Here is a 26,905-nt window from a genome sequence, read left to right on the forward strand (position 1 = left end):
GTTAATTAAAATGTACACATGTAATTCTCAATTACATCTACAATATTCAAATGCAAATTTAGTTGCATTTAGCACTACCTTTAAAAAAATTACTTGCATTATATTCAATAAACACTTATTTAATACCACCTCTCTCTCTCTTTTTTTTTTTTTAATAAAAAGCAGGTTTATGGCTAGAAAATTATCACATACATGTATGAGGACTAATTTTATGTTCAGGTTTGCAAACATATACTGGTACATAATATCAAACTGTAATAAATATAAATCTAGCTAGGTTTCACATATTGTCTAAAGTGAAAATTTTTTAGCTTGCCAGTAATTCCTTCAGAAGTGATAAATCAAATTTTTTAACCAGAAAGGGGAAATTTCTGACCCATGGAATAAATAGCAAACCAAGTTTTGTAGATTTAGATCTAATGACAAAGTGTAATTTGGCTTCAGTAGTATGGTAAATTATATTTCTTATATTTGGAATCTTCAATATGAAAATTGCAGCTCATATTGCCCTAAATCAAACCAAAATATACATACATCAAAACATTTACAATGATATTATTACAAGTAATATAGAATTTTAACCTCTGTTAAAATAAATTGATTCAAAAGATTATATGATTGTATATTCCCCATTTAAAAAAAAGCATGTATACGAAAACAAGGAACACAAATCCCTGAGCTCAATTTGTTTTAGGCTTAAGAGGCGTAGCATACCCAAATGAGTTCTTAATGCCCTCAATCATTCTTGGCACTGGCCATTCAAACTCATTTGGGACCACCCCATCACATTTAGATTCAAAGAAAGAGAACATGGGGAACCAGAAGCGCCTGCGCCCTTTGTCACGATCCATCAATGATCGATTGTTGGCCAGCGTGTGATAATACAAGAACAGTCGTGAGGTGAGGTAAAAAGCAACGAAAACATCGATGGAGTAATGTTCGTGTGCGGCTAGGATTAGAAACACCCCAAACATGTTAGCCATCCAGCTACAGGTGTGAAGGTAGTACAGTTTGCGTGGAGTGTCTGTCAAACAAAACGAATTTGGCAATTTAATATCAAAAATTATCTTTTTAACTAATTTCACTCTCTCTCTTTTTTCATAATTTTTTTAAAATGCAATTTTTTGTACTGGTAATACCATACAAAGTACAATGTATCAATATTCATTACTTTTCTCATATCCCTAAAACAGAAGACTGTAACATTTTTAAGAGAATGCATATATTAAAGATATTAACAAGATTGAAGAATGGAGAATTTTACTATAGTAAGACATGGTAACCATGTTATGATTAACCAAGGCAACAAACATTTAAAAACTTTTTTAAATGCTGCTAGCACTGGTTTTAAAAGATCAACAATAAGATATCATTGCTGTAAAACAATATTCTAAACTTACCAATAATCCAAAAGGTGACCAAATATGTAATACTGCTACTGTTGTAAATTGGCATTTATCACAGCGATGCCTAGCCACAGGCAAAACAGTTTATAATACAGACTATTGCCTGGTACGTGTACTTATAAATATATCATGTGTCATGTTTGACTTACACTCAGTAATAAAGAAGTTGAGCATGGTGAGGATGACGGTGTGCCCACTAAACATGTAGTCCCCACAGGTCCTCACCCCAGTCGTGGTCATTCCCAGACCCGACCAGATCTCAAAGGCTCGCTTTAGCTTGGCCCAAATGTCTCCATATGACTGGAACAAATTTAGTAATATACAGTAACTATAGAAACAGAAATTATAATGGGAATATATTTTCCTTGATTTGTAAAACCAACAAATCTGTGGGGATTTCTAATTTCATTGTTTCAAAAATGCACAATAAACATAAAAATAAACAGCAATCTTTTTGATAGATTAAGAAAATGAAGTACTTTAATTTAATTAACCAACGAAAAATATTTCTACTTTTACAGTGTTCAACTAATTTCAAAGTTGACCATCATTGTTACAATCCATTTCAATTGTGTTTTTCATTGTTGTTGATATAACTATATATGTACGTTTGCAAATTTGATATGGAATAATTAAGTACAAACCTTCTTCTCACAAGCTAGATGTTCACTTGGCACTGAGAGAGAGGTGATCAGCATGCACACACTGCGCAGAAGAAAAAGGGTTCCCAGCAACGAAAACATTCTCCTCATCAAGATGAATCTAAGATAAGAAATCATTTAATACTTGAATTCAATGGGTTTAATTACAATAGAAATCTGATAAATTGTGGGAGCCATTAAACCACTTCTTTTTTTTTTAAAAGACTTTTAAAGGTTAAAAATAAGATGATAAGCAAATGTAAGTTTTAAATTCACAATGATTTACATTCAAAATCAAACATGATGTTATAACACAGGAATTATGTGATATTTGATATGTTTATATATGCTTATGGAAGAAAAGGGTAGTTATCCATACTGCACCCATACCCATTCTAATCAACTCGGCAGCATGAAAGGCCCAGGGTATGAATGGCACATTGTCCAGGAAAATGTCGGGCAGTGTGGGTACCGGTACTTCTCTACATCGGGCACACGCTCGTGGACAATGACCATAATGAAGGCAGTGATCAGAAAGACAGTAAACACATATATAAAACACAGAACAGTTTTCCAGATCTCGGGGTCTAGATGATGAGAATGGTTTATTTTCACTTTACGGGTGATTAAGTCCTGTGTTCCAGTAAATAGCTCATCCTCAGATGAGTTTTCAGTGCTGCCCAGTTCGTTACTCTCAGAACCCAAAACTTCACTGCGTAGGGCTGTAATATGAAACATTAACTTGTTGATGTCCCCTAGACCAGACAGTTGCAGTGGGGGTTGTTTCAGATCTTTCTCTGTCAAGTACAATAGAACCTGCCCGTCTATTTCTAAGTATCACAGAAAGTTTCTGCATACTGTGGAAATCCTTTATTTTTTATCCATTCTTTGACCTTCTGGCAATTCCAATTCTCCACACTTGCTGTTCTCATTTTGGACCTCTAAAACATTAAATTATATATCTAAATAAATGTACAAAACAACTCCAAAAACTTTACTTGTTGCTTATTACGGTAATTTGGCTTTATATTCTTTTTAGAAATAATATGTTACTGGTCATATTTAACAGCAGTTGTGCATGCATTAGCTTTTATATTTTCAGTACATATATGTACACATACATTACATTGTACATTGATATAATTATGAATAACAATTACATTACATAACAAAGTAACTCAATTGATAGAAGGACATTGCTCTAACTGCTTTAACATTAACTTTCAAATAAACTGTAATTATAAAAATTAATTATACTAAGTACCATCCTAACCAATATTGTAATTTTTAAGGTCTTGCATAATTTTGATTAGCTCTACAGCATTACATGACAATTTAGATTTATATACGGAATCATTCTTTGAGTATTATGAGGTGATAATTTTGGTCGGGGCGTGATCAAATCCAATAAAGCCGGAAGAGCTTTATGATAGATTTGATCACGCCCCGACCGAAATTATTACCTCATTATATTCAAAGAATGATTCCTTATTACTTATATTTATATAATTTCAAACCATCTTACGATTAAATATTTAAATATAAATAAGCAAACCCCGCTGGCGCCTCAATTTGGCTTCATGAGTTATATAGTACAAAATCGATATGTAGTGTTATCACAGGCAAAGACACAGGAAAATGTAAATATAAGGACATACAGCATGTTTTAGCTATTTATGCATGCAAACTATAATTTTCTTTCAATTCAAATAAAACAAAAGTTGTTTATATGTGAGCTAATTAATATTAACGTGACTGGTTCAAACTAAAAGTCAGAGACATTTCTCAAATTGTCTTTTATTGAATTTGGGAAATATTTTAGTACCTGGGGCTCTTAACATAAAGAGTACTTGAGTCTAAGACAGTGCTTAAGTAGGACTTATGTACATTCTTAGACTTAAGTCCGTAACTACTTCTAGAAGAGTGCTTATAGCTAAGACAATTTACCCAAAACTTAGGCGGCCAGTAGAGGTGACTTAATTAAGTATGTCTTAAGTATTGTTTTCACATATTTAGAAGTTTTATTGTTAATTTTTTCAATTCAGCATATGATTACAAAGTATTAAACACATTATGATATTTACACAGAATCAATATATTAATATTCACCAATATATAAACATTTTGATTTGATTTACATGCATATAAATATTAACAGTGGTCGTAATAGATCTGTAACATTTTCATAAACCAGAAGTATGCAAGTGGGCTGCTGAATGAGGTTGTAAACACGTAATGGTCGGTTTACAATCAAGAAGTAACAGCATATATAAACTTTAGCTGAAATTAAAAAAAATTAAGGATGTTTGAAGACAGAAAAAACCTCAGCGATTTTAAAGACGACGATTGCATCATTTTCAGTATATCGACTTGATGAAGAAATTATACTCCGAATATGTGAATTGCCTTATTGGTGAGGTAAGATGTAGAACAAAAGATAAAAAGAAATCACACTATATAGTTATATCAAGTTCTAACGGCATCGCGATATTACGCCACAGACAGTCTTCGAGATTGACTAAGAAAGTGAATGTCAAAACAAAGAAGAAACAACAATAGACTTAATATATTGCCCAAGATCCATCGCTCTGAGTCTTTTAAAAAATTAGGTACATGTGTTTATATACTGATGCCACCTTGAATTTTGTGTCTGTACATTTACATCTACCCCCATCTGATATCAAAGATGTCGTGCATGTGTGTTTATAAAAATATGATTTTATTACCAATACATTCAAAATTCGACAAAAGAAATGCAAATTATGTTTTTAACTTTTAACATAAGGATGACTTAGCTAAGACACTCTTAAGTTTGCTTTATGTTACGGTATAAGACATACTTAAGTAGGACTTATGTAGGTCAAAAGATTGCGCCTAAGTCCTACTTATGACCCTACTTAAGTCAAAATCGTAGCATGCTTTATGTTACGGACCCCTGCTTAGCGGCTTGTACCCGTATCCGTTTTTGATAATCTGTCACTCAATATATGCGGCATTCATCGGACAGAAATCTTTCGTACTTTCAAAATGAAATGCACCCTGAATTTGAAGACATTTGCCTTGCACGTTACAGTCACAAGTCGGCCAGATTTTGCAGCATTTTTACGAAATTGTGCAAAGCGTTATCGGGCCGTGCTATTATCGTTTTACTAACAGCGTGCCAGTTTGCTTGTCGGGCCGTGCTAAAATTTTGTATGCCGACTATATATTCCTCACCGATTGGTTGATGTGGATGCTAATTTGCATATCAAACACAGAACCCAGAAACGCACTGACCAATGCCATTGCATGATGTTAACGTTTTGGTAGTGAATATTAACACGTGAACAGTCCATAAGCCTGTTGTTTGTTAAATTGTTTATTTCTTTACGTTTTTAACTTCGTTAATATCCGATATTTTCCGTAATATTTGGTTTACTTCAAGATTGGTTATTTCATGCAAGAGCGCTTCCGCTCCAGTATAAATAGATTTACCGGGGAGTATTCGATTAACGCAACGTTCGTTAAACAAGTAGAAACGGTGGGGGACGTTTATTTAATTTGAATACATTGTCCATCTACCCCTTTCTAGCGTTTTGTTACCGATATAAGAATTGATGAAACAGTATGTAACTGTTAGTACCATATGCAGAAGACCCCGTCAAGGAGGTCCGAGTAAAATGGAGTAGGCATACTACTATAAATCACTTATTTCTAGGCATATATTTAATACATTTAACAAACAACAAAATTTGGACTGTCCACGTGTTGATATTCACTACCCAAAAATCATGTAATGTCATTGGTCAGTGCGTTTCTGGGTTCTGTGCTTGATATGCAAATTAGTATTAACTTCAATGAAATCGAACACCAATCGATGAGTAGTATGATAATCAGCGTACACAATTTTAGCACGGTCCGACAGGCAAACTGGCACGCTGTTAGTAAAACGATAATACATATCGAATAACCCTTGTTTATACCATTTCGAGTGTTATAAATTGTCTTGTTAGGAATTCAACTAATGAACAGTGTCCGACCAATCACTGAGCTTGAGTATGACCAAGTAATAAGTGATCACTGATTGGGGTGTCTCCAGCCTAGTGAGAAGTGTTCACGAAGAAGAAAGCGTGCCCTGGTTCCTAAAGCCTACCAAAGTGCTTGCATATCGGAAGGCCTCGAGAGCTATGCTTGATCAGGCGTTACCAGTGAGTTGTGTTCACCGCTGAGGTGTCGCCAGCCTAGTGTGAAGTGTTCACTAACCAAGTGTACCCTGGTTCCCGAAGCTTTCCGAAATGCTTGCCTACTCGGAAGGCCTCGCTAGCTGTCGTAGCCCAGTGAGTAGTGTTCACCGATCGAGGTGTCCCTAGCCTAATGAGTAGTGTTCACCGACCAAGTACACCCTGGTCCCCGAAACCTTCCGAAGAGCTTGCTCAATCGGAAGGCCTCGGGAGCTATCGTAGATCAGGCTCCATAGCCCAGTGAGTAGTGTTCACCAATCATGGTGTCCCAGCCTAGTGAGTAGTGTTCACCGACCAAGTATACCCTGGTCCCCGAAACCTTCCGAAGAGCTTGCCTACTCGGAAGGCCTCGCGAGCTGTCGTAGCCCAGTGAGGAATGTTCACCGATCGAGGTGTCCCTAGCCTAGTGAGTAGTGTTCACCGACCAAGTACACTCTGGTCCCCGAAGCCTTCCGAAGAGCTTGCTCAATCGGAAGGCCTTGGGAGCTATGGTAGAGGCTCCCTAGCCCAGTGAGTAGTGTTCACTGATCGAGGTGTCCCTAGCCTACTTAGTAGTGTTCACCGACCATGCGTACCCTTGTTATCGAAGCATTCCGAAGTGCTTGCCCAATCGGAAGGCCTCGGGAGCTATGCTAGAACAGGCGTCCCTAGCCCAGTGAGAAGTGTTCACCGATCGCTGTGTCCCCAGCGTGGTGATCGAGTAGTGTTCACTGACCACGTGTACCTGGTTTCCAAAGTCTTCCGAACTGCTTGCCCAATAGGAAGGGCTCGGGAGCTATCCATATCTTGCTTTTCTAGCTACTGAGTAGTCGCAGGGTCTCCCCAGTCTGGTGAATATAATAGTCAGTGGCCAAGAGTTGTGCATGCACAATTGGAAGGCCTCAGAAACTAGTGACACGTCTGTTTTTTACTTCAATTTGATCAACGTGTGCTACACTTATAATGGGGAAAATAGTTCTTGAATGACACTCGTTTGGTGTGAATATGTCTGCTCTTTCAGCTCTACTGACGTAGATCAGTGACTTATCTGTCGTGGAGGTCTAAGTGTGGAATTTATCGTCAGTCAAAAAGTTAAAGTTGACAATATATTCATGTCATACCCGTCTTTTCTCTTCACCAAGTCTTGCAGAATTTCTGTCATTTGTTTAACATTTGACATTTGAATTATATATTCAAAGAAAACTCAAAGATAAATTGGAAAAAGACAGTAAATAATTTAACTACTTAACAAAATTATATCTTTGCACATTTAGTAAAAATTTATGTTGAAAAAAAAATAATTAGTTGTATAATATTCATTTCTTAAATATATCGTAGTCATAACAACAAATTTAATTTTTAAATAAATTTGTGGAAAGACAATACATGTAGCATCAATAGTGAAACAGACTATAATATTTTATGCAGAATGTTCCTTGCAAATAGCTCGATATACTAAGTTTTTATATATAACAGACATCCATTCTTTTTTTAAAGCATGGTTATGCACGCCAAAAGCCCCAGACATGGCTATGATTTTATCAAGCAACCCAATGTTTATACTTTCAACCACGTGTAGAGTGGTTGAACACGAACGATAAATCTGTTCTGAATATCATCGTTTAGTTTGAATAAACTCTAGATGATGAAACAAGACTTATATCTTAATAAATTTTCATGTTGTAACATAAATCAAAGTAGGATATAATATGAAAAATGACTATTACTTACGTATTTTGAGATTATTATCCGAACACTTAAATTTCCGCTCGAAATTTCACAGGAACTGAATAACTCTCGGTGAAGTCTCGTGAGCACCTCTGGATTTATTACATACTTAACATAAAGAAAACGATAAAGAAAACATTCCGAACACATTCGCAGGGGTGTTTATTACAGATCGAAACAAAAGTGTATATGAAACATCTGAAAAGGATTTGATGTCATACTTGTTTTTTGTTTTTTAAAGATGGAAAGTCTTGACCATTGGCAAATACTCATGAGGAAGCTGTTACTCAGACTCTATCATTATACGATCAAAAATGAAATAAAATTTCCCCATTGATTACAAAATTTATGTAAGGCTTGTTTAATTTAAGACCAAACTTGCCAAGATACATGTACATGTATAAATTTAAATGAGACGAGACTAAAGTTCGTATATATTCAAAATAGCCCTTTCCTTTGAATTCTTTAGACATGAAGCATCTTGCCTGGAAGTTATGTACTTTTTTAGCTTTATCAACAGCAGCTAGAGCACAAACTATTGTAAACTTGAATATTAAGAACATGAGTTTAAGTTCAGATGGAACTTTTAAGGCATTTAGACCAGTAAAGTCATTTTATCACTCTTGATAGGTACAAGATAAAGTTGATTTCGTTTTGCGTACTTAAAAGAAATAAATCAAACGAATGAGTAAAAATCGCAAGTGTGACCAACTTCTTGTCTCGTTTAAGACTTTTGATAAAATTTACACAAGTACATGTATTTTGGAGCTAGATGAATTAAATGTGTGATGGAAAGTGCAGGAGTAGACATACGTACTTTTAAGCCAAATTCAATTCGTGGAGCATTCGCCTCTGCAGCTCTGAAAAGTGGTGTCTCACTATCGAACATTTAATCACTGGATAATGATCCTCATCGAATAATTTCAGGAGATTTTATTTCAGAGACATTGAAAACAACAATGATTCTATCTTTTTGTTTTATAAATAGTGTATTAAATTGTGATTGATGTAATTTTTTCTGATAAACATTTAGACTCAATTTATTGTCATTCCATTTAGTTAGTCGAGAAATTTCATAATTTTCAAAATTACAGACAGCCAAACAATTTGAGGTAAATTTGCCTGGTCTGAAAAATTCGGACGAATGACCTAGGAGTTATAAGTCCATACGTAATAAAAAGTTGCAATTCACGGCGTTCGTTATGGCGGTGAGGATAACGTTTACTTAGAATAAAAAAAACGATTATAAGAAAAAGCATATATTGTATATTTAGAACAAGTGAGCGTTTCTGATATGTTGTCTATCGTCTATCCATAAAAGTTTTGTGAGTTAAACTGTACAATATTTCAGAAGAGTTTCATTTTTGAAATTTGAAACGATAACAGAACTGTTGATCAGGTGAGCGCTGTGGCCCATTGGCCTTTTGTTTATTTCTATTTATTGTTTACTCAGTTGTTTTATTATTGAAGATTCATAACTTATTACTATAGAGAGAGAGAGAGAGAGAGAGAGAGAGAGAGAGAGAGAGAGAGAGAGAGAGAGAGAGAGAGAGAGAGAGAGAGAGAATTCAATACCAATGGCAATACGATGGAAAGTATAGGACTGCTTTTTGTTGTAAATTTATTTGAATCGTCTATATAAAAATTCAATTTTAAAGAAATTAAGTGTACCGTCCTGAGAGCGGAAGCTTTACAAATAGATATACTTAAACTGCGTAATTACTTTGGTTTATTCTTCCGGGCTTACCTAACAATGTAATCCAATACAGGTTGCAATCCAAGGTACATAGTAAAATTAAAGGACCATGGAATTTCGGTATTGAGCTACTGGTGTTTGTGATATAGTAGTTGGAGACATATGAATATATAATGATTAGACCAAATTAAAATTGCAGAAAAAATTCCGGTACAGGAATGATCTGGTGGCTGGGACGATAGGTGCTATAGATATGTCCTTCACGCTCCTTGCACGTTTGTAACATTTTAAAAGTAGCGATCCCTTAACTTGGTGAATATGGTTCTGTGAAAATGACTTTGAAATTTGTGGAATTAACCCTCAATGGAAAGTTAAACTTTCTTTTGGTTTTATGTATTGTGACACTATCCAAGGTTAGTATAATTAGAACTGACTAATTCACAAATCATTTTTCCTTCCTGGTTGCATTTCTAACCTACTTTGTACAAACACTTTTGATATACTTGGATATTCTATATCGGTTGGAATTTGCGAAAACTTATTCTAAATATATTTTTTCCTTGAATTAAACGCTTTATAGAGTAAAAAGTAAACAACCGGAAGTTTTCTATGTTGAATCAAAGAATTGAAAGTACCGAAATATTTTGTTAATTCACTGGGGCATGCCAAAGGTATTTACGGAAAAATGACGGACGGGAATTGAGAGTTTTCGCGCATGCATTATTAAAGCCCCCAAATTATAATAAACACTTTTGTACTTTAAGATTGCCAGATGTCTTTTGTAGATCGAATGCATTCCACTACTTTGTACATGCGTTTTATGCAAGAAGTGTTTTCAAGATTTTGATATTTTTAAGATCTTGCTGATTTTTTTTTTTAATTCTATAATCATTTACTTCTTCTTTCATTACAATCGAATATATTTGTCTTGTAAGGCTTTTCAGACCGTTAAAGAGGCATAATATAAACTTCAGTTTCAAACTGCATTATAAATATCTAAAAGAAATTTATTTCAGTTCTTGTTAATTTTCTCTGGAACACTGAAAAGGGCAAGACATGCCAATAAAGAAATATTTTATTATTTCTTTATATTGGTATCAATTGCACTTTTTTGTCTCCCCTTCTTAAGGGAGCCATATGGTCTTTGTAGATCTTCTTTTACGTCTATTCCAAATTCGACAAGTGAAACTGCCTCTGAGATCAGAATATGAAATTTGAACATAGAAATAGGATATCAAAGACATCTGCAATGCATAGAAAATTTGACCCAATTTACCATCTCGAGGTCATTTTTAAAAAAAAATGGTCAAAATCATAACTTTTGAATGCCCGACACATGGGCTATAAACTTAGATATTAAAGGATGACACCGAGGGGAGGAGCACTGCATAAAAAGAAAATAACATGGACCTAAATTTACCCTCTGAATGTCAATTTTTTCTCTCCTAAATAAATATTGTTCGGACCTTAAGGGGGAACAGGACGTTGCAGTGTAAAAAAATTTTGTCAGTGAGTTTTCTTCTTTTTTTTTAAACACATTTACATTATGATGCCCACTACAACATATATAATTTTCACGACTACTTTCTTACCTTGCAAGGGAGATATTTTGATAGGAATTGTCCCCCTTTTTGGGAGTTGATTTAAATTCATTTAATCGACCTTATATTTTTTTTTTTGGCAGGCAACTTTTTTGAGACTAACCTGTCCTGAAGGTAGGTAACATATAAGTTAACAACTTTTATTCGAGAATCTTCGCGAGGTTCGCGAGAGCACCGTTGTCGCATTTGATTTTCCAGTTCATCTACACCTTGATCGCAAAAAAAATTGTAAGACGTTTGAAAAAAAAATGACATTTTTTATAATACATTATTTGCGTTGTTGAGCTTTTATATACAATTTATTCAATGATTGCTACTGTTAATTTCTACATATTTATATCTATGAATCATTTTATCAATTGTGCATAATAATTAGAAAAATAGATTAATACATGTATTTATTAAGACCGCAGAATATTAACTGGCAAGATTGGAAATATACAGCTTACGTCAGTTTCACTTGTTACAGTCAAAACATTTGAAATGGGCGGGAACAAATTGACACGGACGTCTGAGAAAACATTGGATTGAAACTGTACATGTAGTTATAGGAAATGTATTTTTATACAAGGGGTGTCCCGAAATAGCGTAGACGAGTGGCGTTTTATTAAGTTGATAGAGGACACAGAAAAATGAAATTTGTACCATAAACTTGATGAAAGGTTCATGTTTGCAGTTTAATTATGCATCGATATCGAATATTGTTGGAGATTATATTGGTAAAATGAAAACATATTGGATAATAATTTCGACATGCAGCAAAAAAACACACGTCAAACATAGAGAATAGGAAAAAATATGCATTTGAGTGTGTTTATTGTTCTTTTCAATATCTTCTTAATTTTGTGAATTTTCATGTTTAATATTTTATAAAAAAGCGACGCCAGCGTCCGAGGCGGCGTACTGACAACAAATAAAATGTTGTAAATATCTTGGATTTTTTAGCATGTAATAATAACAAAATCAGCTAGAATTGCTTTTATGATTTAATAGTCAAGCAACAAAGAAAATAAATCAGACGAGTATGATGACATCAAGTGATAAAAGAAACCTTGACCACTGCACTAGAAGTTGACGAAACATGCTGAACAGCGTGTCACGGAAAGACGTGCGATAGACAACGAATATAAAACATGGCATGTTTAGCGTCGGAAGATCATTTGTTCTTAGAATATACTGTATTTGTTCTAAAAACTAGAAATACATAGTGAGTTTGCAAGTCGGGTACATATTCAAGAAACATGTTGTTTTTATGACATTTTCAAAAACAGAACGTTTAAGGTATCGTTACCAATATTAAGGGTTTAACAACAACGTAAAGGGTGGATATTTTTGACGTTGCGCATTGCATAATGCATTGACAAAGCCCGCTGATACAAATTATTCTATTTCTTATAGGACATATTAAGCAGTATTTGAATTTTAAGTATCAAAGGATACGCCTAATCTATGCAATTGTGTACCCTCGTAGGTATCTAACTTGAAATTGACATTTTTTAAATAAGCATAACCGTGCTTTTAAACAAATAATAAAAATAACTAGACACGATCTCGTTGCGAGCAACGAGGAGGTCTTCCGTCAGATTTTAGAAATTGAGATTTATGTTCGATCTTGATTTTGTTATTTAACAGCTATACATGATTTAAAACAGGAAAAGAGGGTCTACATTTTAAGGGCCAGATACTATTTTGTTTCAGGTGTAAGAGCTTTGTTCAACAAGTGTTTAGAAATTCGTCACCGTTCTTGAGATATCTGTGAAAAACGTTTAAAGGGTCGGTCCCTTATCTCCTAACTGGGGCCACTGAACCAAATTTTTTTTAGGTTGCATGTTGTTAAGTACATCATTTTGAGCATCTTTTTTTATACTGCATTTCAAAATAGTTTTCCTTTTTGAGATATAGGTGAGCAAAGTTTTGGACTTTTGACCCCTAAAAATCCCTAATTACGTAACATATGAGAAAATCGTTATACTGCTTGGCTTCATAACTGTAAGATAAACATATTTGCTTCTATAATTTATTACAAAATATCCCTCGGTAAAGAGTTATGGGTAAAAGACTTTAGAGCCCTCTAGGTCCCTAATTTGAGGGGCCAGCCCTTTTTCTTGATATCAGCAGAAAGGTCTTGTAAAGATAAACTTTTTTATAAATTTACGTTTTAACAAAATATTATCTAGAAAAGAGATAAAGAGAGAAAAGCACAAAAATTCACGACGCTTTTTTAATGTCAATTTTCGAGCCATAGCGAGCTTTGGCGCCAGTAGTGCTAAACATACAAAACATCAATCATGCAAAACTTCAATCTTTCGTTTACCAACCGTAGAAATTTGAACTTAATATCTCTTATAGTTTAGGAGAACAACAGAAGACAAAATACCCATATAAAAATTAGAAAAATCTCAATATCTCAAAAATGGATATGATGTCATCAATACAAAAAATTTCCAATCAAGTTCAATCAAGTTCAGACCACTATCTATTATATCCTAAAATTTGATTAAGATCGGCCGAGCTGTTTCTGAGAAATTGCGTGCACAAATAAAGGAAGAAAAATAATAATAACTAGAGCAAAGCTCGTTGCAACGAGTGGGTCTTCCGGTGGTGTCGAGAGTAAAGATAGAAGTTCCTATAAACCAAAGAAACCAAAGAAAATAAAAAAGAATATTTTTAAAAAATCGAATAATTTTAGTACGACTTAACAATATCTAATTGATTTCAAGAATGAATTAACAAAAACCTCTACAATTTTTAGAACGACTAAATGAAAAAAGTCCCGAATGTCTTCAAGTACGAATTAACAATTTCCGAATTATTTTAGGTACGAGTTAATTAAGTTTGAACATAACACTATTTTCTTAACTAAGAACGTGGAATCCAAAATTCCGGAAAACTAAATTTTTAAATCCCAATATTTTTGTAATGCATCGTCCGATTTTAAAACGGATTTCAGTTTTAAATTAAGCTTAATAAAAGTTCCTTTGTTGCTTCATGATTTATATCAACTCATTGGTCAGAAAAGAGTTAGTTTAAAAAGTCTTAATAGCCCTCCTGGCCCCTAATTTGAGGGATCAGCCCCTTTTTCTTGATATCAAATAAAAGGTCTCGCAAATTTAAACATATTTTGTTCTACAAATGTTCACGAATGGTTAACTGTTATCGAGATATCTAAACAACTGTATTTTAGGGGCCGACCCTTCAACTCTTTACCGGGGCCACTAACAACAAAATTTATGGTATCATATTGTTCAGAACATTATTTTGAACAACTTTTGTTCTACATTACTTCTAAAAATATTTCTCCTTTTTCAGATACTAATAATCAAAATTTTGAATTCTGGCCCCTTGAAACCCCTAATTACGTAATGAATGACTTAAGTATGATACTGTATAGATAAACAGCTGTACAATGAACATTTTTGCTTCTATAATTAATAACAAATTATTGTTCAGTAAAGAGTTTTTGTAAGAAGATTTAAGACCCTTTTTCTTGATATCAATTAAAAGTTTTGCAAATATAAACATATTTTGTTCAACAAGTGTTCACGAAATGTTAACCGTTCTTAGGATATCTTTATATTTAAGTGTCAACATAACTAAGTTGCATGTCAACATAAATATGTTGCACGTCAACATATTTATCTTGCATGTTAACATAATTAAGTTACATGTCTACATAAATAAGTTGCATGTCGACATAAAGAAATTCCATGTTAACATAAATAAGTTGCATGGCAACATATTTATCTCTCATGTTAACATAAATAAGTTGCATGTCGACATATATAAGTAACGTCTAACATTTTGGATGTCACATGTGGACGAGATTTTAGATTTTTTGAGATATTATATAATTTTTATTTGAGCAATTTTCTTGCATGTCAACATAGATATGTTGCATGTTGACATAACCATCTTGTATGTCAACATATCTATCTTGCATGTCGACATATTTGATGGAAAAATAACTTGCACATAAGGGGCGGAGAAATGCCACCATAAGAAATACTTCTGGTTTTACACATTCAGGTAAGTCATTGATAAAAATGACGAGCAAAATTGGACCTTGGACGGAGCCCTAGGGAATCCCGCGAGTGACTTTCTGCCATTTCGAGTAATTTCGATGAATGTGTACACGCTGTTTCCCTTCACGCAGGAAGCTATGCCTTTTTTGAATAATGCTAATATCTGACTAATTTTCCTTTGATGTGGCACAATTCCGCTATTTGAACTTTCGTTGAAAATCAGGCAAAGCGGAGCATCAATAACATCTGCCAATTCGAACAACAGTTTCGGATGTACTTGGTTCGGACCAGGTGATTTGGTCGTGTTTAGTTCCTTCAAAATCTTATTTATGTCTTCTTTATCAACCAACTGGTGATGGGCGCATCAGATGATGTTTCAATACAGTAACTCTTTCCAGAATCAACTGGGTTTTCTGTTTCTGAAGTGAATACACTGCTAAAGAAAACTGCAAGTACTTTTGCTTTCTCAGAGTCTGTTGTAGCAAAACAAGGAGTTCCGTCAAGTTCGGTGTTAAGCTCTGTTATGCCAGATACAGATTTGCGTTTCGAGTTCATATCTTTTCAAAAGTTTTTAGAGTTAGACTCTAGAGTTAGTTTCAGCGATTTCTCTTTCTCTCATTTTTCGTTCCTTTCTATTTACTGTTTTCACTTTGTTCCTCGCTTTACAGTAATCTCTGTAGTGTTTACTGTCTCTAGTTTCCATATAACGTTTCCACAGTCTGTGTTTCCTTCCAATACATTTTATGGTATCATTTATTAAACTATGAAAAATAGTTGCAGGATGGAAACTTGTCTGGATTCTGAAACATGCTCTAATAGAGATCTTATGATTAGGCGTCGGAACGGGGGGATTTCTTTTTTTTTTATTTTTTGCTTGTCGAGTTTTTTGATAAGTCTATTCCCCATGCAACTTTCAATTTGTTCCGACGCAAATGTTATGTTATACACAAATTAGATTGTTTACCCCCCACCCCCCCCCAAAAAAAAAAAGCCAAAAAAATAAAAATCTGCATCCTCATTGTAACATTTTGGTATGTTTCATGTCGACTGGATGTGGTAAAATATTATAGGGTAAATATTTTTGCATGGTTTCTGGTAATCTAATTTAAGAATGTTAAAAAATTGTAAAACTGATATAATCATTTGAAGTAGGGTACTTTAAAACTCTACGAGTCACTTCTGAAACACATAAAGTTGCAAGCCTATTGTAGAAGTGATTATTCACGCGTAGGGGTAATTTATTCTAGTTTCACGCGGTAAGCAACCGCGTGATATACCCGTGTGTATAACATCAGAGTGGTAAATCACGCGACCGCATGTATACCCACGCATATTGGTTGACTCAACAAAACGCGCACTTAGCCATCAGTATATTGTGTGTTCAGTAATTAATACACGTTAGAACCAGATGTATAAAAATTATTCTGTGGAAGGGGGAAGTAAGACTTTCACTCTTTTATACTTATATTCATTTGTTGTAAACGTTAAAATTTTATATCAAGAATATTTTTTTGCGTGATTAGGATGGATTTTGGTAGGGACTAAGTGCTACAGACTGTATGGCCAAGATACCATAACCAGCTCTACGTGGGACAATGCGTATCGGGTGTGCAAGGGGTAAGTCAACCATATCAAATTTTTTCCTCCTGTATTCAAATTGTCAATTGATATGCAAGACATTTCCGTGAGAAATTGTTGATTTTTTAAATTGTACTAAAACGAAACAAAAACAAAAAAACCCCCCAAAAACAAGCCAAAAAAAAACCCCAAAACAAAACAAAAAAACCAAAACTAACCCCCTCCCCCCCAAAACCAAACAAAAAAACACCCCCCCCCCCCAAAAAAAAAAAAAGAAAAAAAAAAGAAAAGAAAATTATACAATAAAAATGAAAATTACAGAAAACAAATAAATGTTTTCAAAATACGAAGGGAAAATTGTACAACACACACACAAAATATTCTATGCAATTGGAAGTGAGTAAATATTGCAATTTTAGAATTGCCACAGACACAGGAATTACAGTTTATCTGTGCATTTTGTTAATTTTCTTTGTATAGCAATGGTGCAGAGATGGTAACCGTTGACGACTATTTCACCAATCAGAATGTCGGTGATTTTGCAGCAACGCGGAATGCCAACATGTTTTGGACGGGTATGTTAAACAGACTGGGTACTTGACTGAACTCAATTAAAAAACATTAAATTAGATTTCTTATTCAAAGAAATACAAACATAAAGAAAAAGGGGGAGAGAACTTGTAAAATTACTATGGTTGCACGATAATCTGTGAAAGTTTCAGGCAAGTTAGGTGTCCAAAATTGGGAGGGGAAGGGGCCAATTTTTTTAGTGTTACAGAAAATTCTTATGAAGAAAATGGAGGCTGTCATTTGTGAAAACTTATCATTAAAAAAGCCATTGTAGTAGAGACAAATTGACATCTTAAAGTACTTCGAAAGGTCTCTGTGTACGTGCAGTTTTTTACTGTCTGTATCGGAAAACAGAGTACCGTAGTAAACTTGTATACATACAATTTATATATTTATATACGAACAGTTTTATCCAGCAATTTGTACATGGCAACGAGGGATATTTTTCCACGGTCTCAGAAGTGCAACTGTTGGTTCTTGACAGTGTGGGTTATCACCCAGCCATCTAAATTCGCTAACCTAGGGTGTACAATTCACTCCCATCCGGGGCGGAGTGGATCGAAAACCCTTAACTAGCAAAGATGTTGTTGGGTTTGTTGAAAGGAATTAGGAGTGATTAAGCATTTAAAAACACAATGTATTGGGTTAACTTAAGCGAAAAAAATGTCTGTAAAAAGGAGAGGCACTATATTATGTGATTTATTACAAAAAACCCCTAATGTTTAACATCAGTAATGCATGATACATTCTTTGTAACCATAATTTATAACTTTATAGGGATGAGTGAAAAGGGTGTTACAACTAAGAATGAGATAGCCATGACTTGGAACATGAACGCAGAAGCGTCCATATATCAAGGTCGATGGTCGGTGAGGAACCCAGACACAACTTACGGAAATTGTGTCTACATAGAGAAGAAAGACGGTGACTACGTTTGGACTGTAGGCAGCTGTCTGATGAAGATGGCGTTCGTATGCCAAAGAACTTCCTGTCTACCTCGTACGTAATTCATTTAGTCAAGACTCATCATACATTGATGATCAGATCTATATATAGTATTTACAAATGCCGTGTGTTATTTATGCTTACGGTAAAAAGTTTCATTTGCTGGTAAAGATCATATTGCCATAGTGAGCTTTTATAACTATAATTGCTTTCACTACATTGTGTATTTAATGTCTTCACCGTTTTTCTGTACCATGCAGTTGGAATATGTAAAAAAAAGATATTTGCAGAGTTTTAAGTAGAGAGATTGGGGTACTTTATGTCTCAGTCTGTTGTTTGACCGGTTCCCCATTTTTCATTTTGTGCAAAATATGGTAAAACTGTACAAAGTCTCGTAATTGTTCAGATATTTTTGATTTGGCCATACAGAAAGTTTCCACTGTGACAATGGTCGCTGTGTTAACTCCAACTGGCGCTGTGATGACGTGAATGACTGTGAAGATTTTTCGGATGAAGTGGATTGTGCAGGAAGATGTAGGTACTTGCTCACTGCCAACTCTGGAAGAATCCAATCTCCAAACCACCCCTCAAACTATCAACCTTCCAGAGTGTGCACATGGACAATAGTTGGACCTGAAGGATCCAATATTTATTTAGAGGTGAGATGGTAAACTTTGTTAAGGGTTATTTTTGTCCAGTTATTCCAAAAATTACCCTAAGACAAACGTTTTTGGAAAAATAATAATTGTGATTTTAAGAAGGAACTACTTTGCTTTTGCTTGCTGACAACGTGCATAAAATGATGGAGGAAATAAAGTATGGAATAAAATCTTTATTTGTCACATGTTTAGCTTGATATGCTTTGGATATCACCCATGTGATTAATTTTTGTTACAATGTGTATTCTTACGCCGTGTGACATCATAACTGAGCACTACGTATATTGCATGACGTTTCCTATAACGCACATGTCGAAGCAGAATTCTCTTACAATACAGTAACAGTTGTAAAGATCCACACGCCTACCAACAAAGTTATGCAGATTAAACGCAAAAATTTTCAGACAAATAAACAACTACAACAACTTATTTAGGAACATTTCTACAATTGTCTTGAATTTAATGTTGTATCCTAACGTTCCCCTGGTTGAGTTATCCGCCACTTTCAGTTCAGTGAAATCAGCACTTCGTTTCAAAACGCTTAATAAAACAGTTGCAGCCACTTAAGCACGACAATGAGTGACATGGTGAATCCAAAACTTAGTGATATAGTTAGAAGAATCTAGAGTTATAAATGTGAAATATTTAACTGTCTTTTTAAACATTCTTTCACATGCGTGATAATGATGTTTGTGTGTTTGCCTTGAAGGTTTATTCTTTATGCTTAATATTGTTGAAATAAATGTGTTTTGTGGTTCACAACTACTAGATTAGATCGAAATTTAATGAAAAAATGTGATGAAAGGAATCTGTAATGATTTGCAACGGTATATGATTTTTATCCAACTCGCCAAGACTCGGGGATAGAAAGGACACAACTCGTTGAGTAAAAATTACATATCATAGCGATCCTTCATACATCAGCATGAACACTGCCATAATTTTTTCATTCCTTTACAATACAGCCCAAGGTTAATCTGCTTGTAAAACTAAATAGTTACAACAGTTCTCGTATATGTTTTTAATTCTCTCTCATAGTTTTTATCCTTTAACACGGAGAAAGACACAGACATTGTGGAGGTCCTTATTGGGGGCCGTACGGAGTCCACCGCCCGCTCTGTGGCCCGCTTGTCAGGACAGCCTAGTCTCTCAACCGCCAGATACAGAAGCTACAACAACTACATGATCATCCGATTCTCCACAGATTCCCAGACAGAGAAAGTGGGCTTCACTGCCACCTACATTAGTTGTAAGATTTTCGTTAACTTGAAATATTTAAGGTCACCTCAGTCACTCCGTAAACCAGTTGCAATTGATACGTCGTCGTGCTACATGTACGTGCGTCGTGTGGAATCAATTGAACGTTTAAAGCATCGATATCGTGAAAACTTTAGGTTAGGAGGAACATAAATTGTAAATTTCACAACTCTTGCTCTACAGGGTCTCTAGGGAAAGGCACAATTTCCCAACATTTGACAATTTTTTTCAAAAACCTTCTCTATTTATCCCTAACTGAAAGAAGAACTGAATTTAAGTTATGTTGATTCCAGGGCAGGAGCAAAATGTCGAAGTGTAAATTCATATATTTTTTTTTGGTGAGGCCCAATACAATTTGAGTGTGCATTACTTTGCGCAGCTCAAATTAAGAATGAACATTATGATTAACACTTATCAGGGAAAATTTAATGATTTTATGGCATTAATCTGGTAAAATTCTATAACTGCGCTTACGACAGCATAGAATATTTTGACATGGCAAACAAATTACATATTAAGCTGTTTGATATAAGTATATTTTAATTTTATTTCAATTGTTGTGTCAATTGCATGTATATACCGTTTTGTAGAAACCTCTGATGATACAGTATCTTCTTATGATATAAAGTTGCGTTACTAACGTACTACCTAACAGTCCATTAATGATAGATTTTCAAAATCATTAAGGGTCGAAATTCATATCCACTTATTATATAGGAGAAAAACGCAAAAAAGGACATCGTTGACCATTAATGATATAATTTTTATTGCATTAGTGGCTGAAATTCAACCATTAATGATATAATATATGAAATAGTACTGTTTTAGATATTGCATTTTGGCATGCACAACTTCATTCTGAAATAAATAATTATTGATGTCCATCCATTAGGAAAGACAATCCACTAGACCTTATGCAATATAAAAATGTGCCATTATTGGTCAACAGAATGTTATTTTTTATTGTAATTTTCTTAAAATGATGTTTCTTTTTTTCTTCTAAGCTAACAGAGAGAGAGAGAGAGAGAGAGAGAGAGAGAGAGAGAGAGAGAGAGAGAGAGAGAGAGAAAGAATTAACATACACATGCATGACTTTACCATTATTTAGGCAAGACCGTTCACTAGGCTTAATGCAATAGTAAGATACATACATATATACCCTTGTTAGACAACGATGTACTTACTCTAAATTGTCCTTTTTTACAGTGTAATAATTTATCAAATACACTCTTCTTAGCCAACAGAGAAATAGACAGAGAGACATGCAAAAATGTATGACTTGTCAAAAACTTGTTCAAAACAGTACTATTTCACATATAAATGTAACTGTATTATTAATAGTTAAAGTCGATTCATTAATGCAATTAAAAATTAGATTGTATCATTAATGGTCAAAGATGTACTTATTTTGTCTGTTTATTTTAAACCAGAAGTGGATGTGAATTTGGACCATTATTGATATAATTTAGAAACTGTAATATTGAACGGCTATGTAAGTATGCAAATGATACAACTATATCATTAATGGCACAAATTCAACTGTATATCATTACAGGATATTGTTTCATTAGATGTTACTACAAAGTCTGCAACCATTAATGAAATAGTTATGTATGAAAATAGCATTGTTTTGATTACATGCATTTTGCATGCCCCTCTGTCTTTAATTTTCTCTTTTATATGTACATTTAGCTGATAAGAGTTTAAATAGATTATTTACTCGGTTTAAACCTTGGTCTTTTTATTTACAAATGTTTAATCCAACAGGCACATGCTTATCATAATCATGACATTTTACCTGCATAAACAGATTCTATTTTGAAAATGAGGACACATTTTATTATGTCCAATTAGTATTAGTTAATTAACAAGATTGTTTTTACAGTTAATGATCAGCTTGTTCTGGATACCTCATTTATGAATATTTTAGATAAAATGATGTGAATAAAAGGAAATGCAGCAAAACGAGCTTCATTTCGAAAAAGTTATCTAAACTTCGGCAAATTACATCGTATTTTAAAACAGTCTTCTAAGAGGTTTGTTCCTTTGCTTAAAAAGAAACATTTTTGTTCATCAGTAGTCTAAAAATTATGCATCATATATCAGTATTTATAGTATATTAATATTTTTCTAGCCTAAATTTACTTAATTCAATTATATTTACACCTACTTAAGAAAATCAATTGTAATTCACTGCAGCGTTTTAGATACCGACAAGGGCCGAAATCTAAACGACCCAGTTCTATCCAGTTTATCGATCGATCTAAACCCTTCAGCAACCTTAGAAAAATCATTGACTGCACAAAATAATTATGATGCTGTCAGACTCAAGTTTCCATATAAGACTTTTACTTTACATACTGATGTACATTACAATAAATTAGTTACTTTTACTTACTCTGAACGATCAATTCAATAATTTGTTAAAGGAACGATGTATAAATATAAACAATGAAACACTTTCTTTGATGATTCATGCGGGAAATGAATGTAGCGACCATTGCAGTAAAATGTATTCTGCATTGTCTATTTTTAAGTGTACTTCATGTATAGGTTTATTTATTTATTAGGAAATCAACAAATAATGTTGTTCTAAGCCTTGGAGCTAACAGAGAGTAAAGTAACTGTTGGAATATCACATGAATGACAATTCAGAGAATGTATTTTTTAAAGTGCACATATTTGTATCTACGTGTTAGAAATATAAAAAAAAATCATTGAATTTTATAGCACAACATAGTTATCCGAAAGAGTTGTACATGACCGCTAGATCCACAGTCAGTACCTTGGAACCTTTATTGTTCAGCTCTCAGGGAAGTAATGCGTACCTTGGAAACCGAGATTATGTGTGGATTATTAGAGCTGAGGAACGCTGGACAATAGTTACCCTAGAGGTAAGCAATACTCTGTTACACAAAATATAATAGCCTCAGTAGCTTTTAGAACTTTCAATGATAATTAAATTTTGAATTTTGAATAATTAGGGCCGAACTTTTGGTGCACCCTAAATTAAACGATCAGTGTCAGTACTGTTGTCTGACCGTCCATCTGTCTTCCTAACATCACTTATTTGGAGCATAATTTTCCTCTCTTAGTTCATTTTGATTCATACTTCACCCATGGCCACAGAATGCCTATGGGTAAAACATGTAAAATAACCCTGAAGAAACTTTCTAGGTCTTGGTTTAAGGTTTTAGCAGAATTATGTGTAAAATTCTTTTTTGAATCATATTTTCTTTTCTCTCGGCCCAATTTGGTTCATATCTCATGTGCCATAGGTCAAATTTTGTGCAGTGACGGTGATGGAGATTATCAAGGTCAAAGATCAAGGTTATATCAAACTTCGTTAAATTTTAACCATATGCACTCTCCCCTTCGCCCAATCTGACAAATGATAATATTTATCCACAGTGTCCATCAAGTCAAAGAGGTTTGAGGTGATATTTGAGCAGAGTTTCTAGATCAAATATTAACCTCTTTAAAGCCAATATTAGACCATAATTCCCCCCCCCCCCCCCTTTGCCCAAGCTTGTACAGGTTTAAGCAATAGATGTTTATAGGTAAGGTATTTGCAGAGACCTTGAATTACAGACTTCCAAGAAGTAAAATTTCAGTCAGAGATTGAGGTCGTAGTAAAGTCCTCAAAAATGCTTTTCATCCTTATGTTATAAACCTAAATGGGATCTTTTGAATTGGCTACCAACTATATGGGTATTGGGTTTTTTTAAAATATTTTTTATTAATGACGGAAAGGTTTTTACACATTTCAGAGAATGAAAATTGACCTGACAGGAGATGACGTGATAGAGATTCGTGATGGAGACTCTGGCAGCGCCCCTCTCCTGGAGAAGTATACGGCTAGTAACAATGACAATGTGGACCTCCCTCTCTCTCAGTCAGAGCCGGTGATGGGGAAGAGGATCGTGTTCTCCACAAGCAATGTGATGTACGTCATCATGAGGACCAGTGACTCTACGTCAGGCACTGGGTTTTCCTTCCAGTATAAACAAGGTATTTGATTTCCTTCTTAACGTACTTGTAAATGAATGTTTAGTTTGATACGTAATGAGTTTATCATTATTTTTATTTTGAATGATATTTTTAAATAGTTGTATGATCTTTAACGGTCATTTGGACCAAAAACAAGAAACATGTATAAATTAGAGTTTGGAATGAGCAAATCTTATCAGGAAATATATGATCATGAGATACTTCTTATTTTGGATGTGTCGAAGAAAGAACTTCCAATAACATGTTCTTTTTCTATTGAAATAATTTGTTTTTAATGATAGAGATATAATTTTCTCATGGAGCAGAAATATGATTTGAACAATCAAATTATAAAAAGTTTTTTCAGGTAATTATGTTGTAATTATAAAACCACAGCAATCAGCATCCCTGATGATGTACTTTAAACCTCATTCTGTTTTCAGGATGTGTTGCTAGATACACTGCGGGTGCAGGGGAGATAATCAGTCCAGGATATCCCAATGTTAATTACGCCAATTTCCAGACCTGTACTTGGACAATAGATATACCTAGTGGCAAAGGTGTCAAGGTTATGTTGGATAGATCTAAGGGCTTTGAAATTGCTGATAATGAGGACTTCATTCAGGTAAATATGTAATTTTTCCCAAATTTTTGCAATTACAGGTACATTAAATCAGCTGTTTGCCAGGTTAAGAAATATCATGTACTAGGCAACAAATAGCTGAGAATGTAAATATATATTTTTCCTATATATATGTTTCAATTTTTATAAAAAAATTCATCTTATTAGTTTCAAAATCAGAATTATTAGAGAAAGCTACAAGATATTTGTTTAGATCGAATCACAATAGAGTTTTAGTGTTACCAATCTTGAATGAAATTTCTTCATTCTTTGGGTATGTATTATACCGCGCACAGGAAAAGCGTTTTTTCAGCATTTAATTTACACCCAACTTTGGGGGATGCATATTACACGGGTGGGTGCTTTACATGGGACTTTATTTTTTATTAATATATTAGTTATTACTAAATCTACTTTTTAGATTTACACCAATAGCACAGATGATTCCGGGAATGCTGCCCATGGATCAGGAGCTGGGTTCACGACCATCTCTCTATCCAATGATCAACCCTTTCACAGTCCCAATGGGAAAATGTTCATCAGATTCAAATCTTCTGCTATCACCAACAAGAAAGGATTTCGACTAATCTACTCTATTGGTAAAAATTAAAAGAGCTGGATGGAGCATGAACGGCAGGAATCTAGTACTCTAGTTTTTAGCTCACCTGAGCTGAAAGCTCAAGTGAGCTTTTCTGATCACTTTTTGTCCAGCATCCGTCTGTCTGTCTGTCCATCTGTAAACCTTTTACATTTTCGACTTCTTCTCAAGAACCACAAGGCCAATTTCAACCAAATTTGGCACAAAGCAGCCTTAATCCCTAGGTGAAAGGAATTCAAGTTTGTTAAAATGTAAGGCCATGCTCTCTTTCAAGGGAGAAAATTAAGAATTATTGAAAATTTGTTGGTACATGTATCTTTAAAAAATCTTCTTCCCAAAAACCAATTGGTCAGAAAAGCTGTGTTTTTATGGAAGCATCCTCAAGTAGTGTAGATTCAAGTTTGTTCAAACCATGATCCCCGGGGTTACAGTGGGGCCACATTTGTACATAGGAATATCTAGAGACAATTCTTTAAAAATCTCCTTCTCAAGAACCAATTGGCTAGAAATGCAGAAAAGCTGTAACATGTGTGGAAGCATCCTCAGGTAGTGTAAATTCAAGTTTGTTCAAATCATGATCCCCAGGGGTGCGGTGTGGCCACAATTGGGGGGGGGGGGGGGGGGGGTGAATTTTCACATAAGAATATATTGAAAAAAACCCATCCTCTTCTCAAGAACCAATCAGTCAGAAAAGTTGTAACTTGTGTGGAAGCATCCTCAGGTAGTGTAGATTCCAGTTTGTAGAAATCATGATCCCCAGGAGTAGGGTTGGGCCACAATTGGGGGCGAATTTTTCATAGGACTACATAGAGAAGATTCCTTAAAATCTTCTTCTCAAGAACCAATTGGCCAGAAAAGCTGTAACTTGTTCAGAAGCATCTAAGGTAGTGTAGACTATTGTTTTAAATCATGATCGCCAGGGGTACAGTGGTGCAACAATGAGGGGGGATGGGTGATTTTATATAGGAATACATGTATATGGAAAAAAAAGATTTAAACATCTTCTTGTTTAGAACCAATTGGCCAGAAAAGCTGTAACTTGTGTGGAAGCACCCTCAGGTTTTTTTTCTAGTTTTTTCAAGTCATGATCCCTGGGGATAGGATTGGCCTATCATGAGGGGGACGTATTTTTACATAGGAATGTTAAGAGAAATATCTTCTTTTTGAAAATTAATCAAGCAGAAAAGCTGTTAATTCTGGTAGTTAAATGTATACAGAGAGAAGTCTTTAAAAATCCAATAAAAAGGAGGAGACTATAATGAGGTGGGGGGGGGGGGGGTAGTGGTTGAATTTTTAATATTTACAAAGGAAATGAAATCATCATATTGACATTTGTTGATTCTCAGTTGTTTAGACTGTGGACCTAGATAATTCTTGGGCCACACAAGGTGTT

At 34.4% G+C, this 26,905-nt stretch overlaps 1 protein-coding gene, 1 long non-coding RNA gene and 1 pseudogene across 2 annotated transcripts in view; 2 read left to right on the forward strand and 1 right to left on the reverse strand.

The window, feature by feature from the left end:
- Positions 1 to 310: 310 nt before the first annotated feature.
- On the reverse strand, positions 311 to 5,332 carry LOC128165081 (sphingomyelin synthase-related protein 1-like; annotated as a pseudogene).
- Positions 5,333 to 9,831: 4,499 nt separating this feature from the next.
- Positions 9,832 to 16,890, forward strand: LOC128164735 (uncharacterized). The gene is made up of 3 exons (XR_008240984.1): positions 9,832 to 10,083; positions 11,355 to 11,385; positions 16,817 to 16,890. It is a non-coding gene; the product is annotated as an uncharacterized LOC128164735 (long non-coding RNA).
- Positions 16,891 to 17,364: 474 nt separating this feature from the next.
- Positions 17,365 to 26,905, forward strand: part of LOC128165084 (CUB and sushi domain-containing protein 1-like) — a 30,632-nt gene continuing 21,091 nt past the window's right edge. The window contains exons 1-8 of the mRNA XM_052829296.1: positions 17,365 to 17,446; positions 18,219 to 18,440; positions 18,816 to 19,045; positions 20,084 to 20,294; positions 23,033 to 23,196; positions 24,073 to 24,313; positions 24,736 to 24,917; positions 25,336 to 25,513. Coding sequence (XP_052685256.1) covers positions 17,365 to 17,446; positions 18,219 to 18,440; positions 18,816 to 19,045; positions 20,084 to 20,294; positions 23,033 to 23,196; positions 24,073 to 24,313; positions 24,736 to 24,917; positions 25,336 to 25,513 — 1,510 coding nt within the window. The remainder of the gene's footprint in view (positions 17,447 to 18,218; positions 18,441 to 18,815; positions 19,046 to 20,083; positions 20,295 to 23,032; positions 23,197 to 24,072; positions 24,314 to 24,735; positions 24,918 to 25,335; positions 25,514 to 26,905) is intronic.

The sequence above is a fragment of the Crassostrea angulata genome, chromosome 10, assembly GCF_025612915.1.
Source record: "Crassostrea angulata isolate pt1a10 chromosome 10, ASM2561291v2, whole genome shotgun sequence".
NCBI lineage: Eukaryota > Metazoa > Mollusca > Bivalvia > Ostreida > Ostreidae > Magallana > Magallana angulata.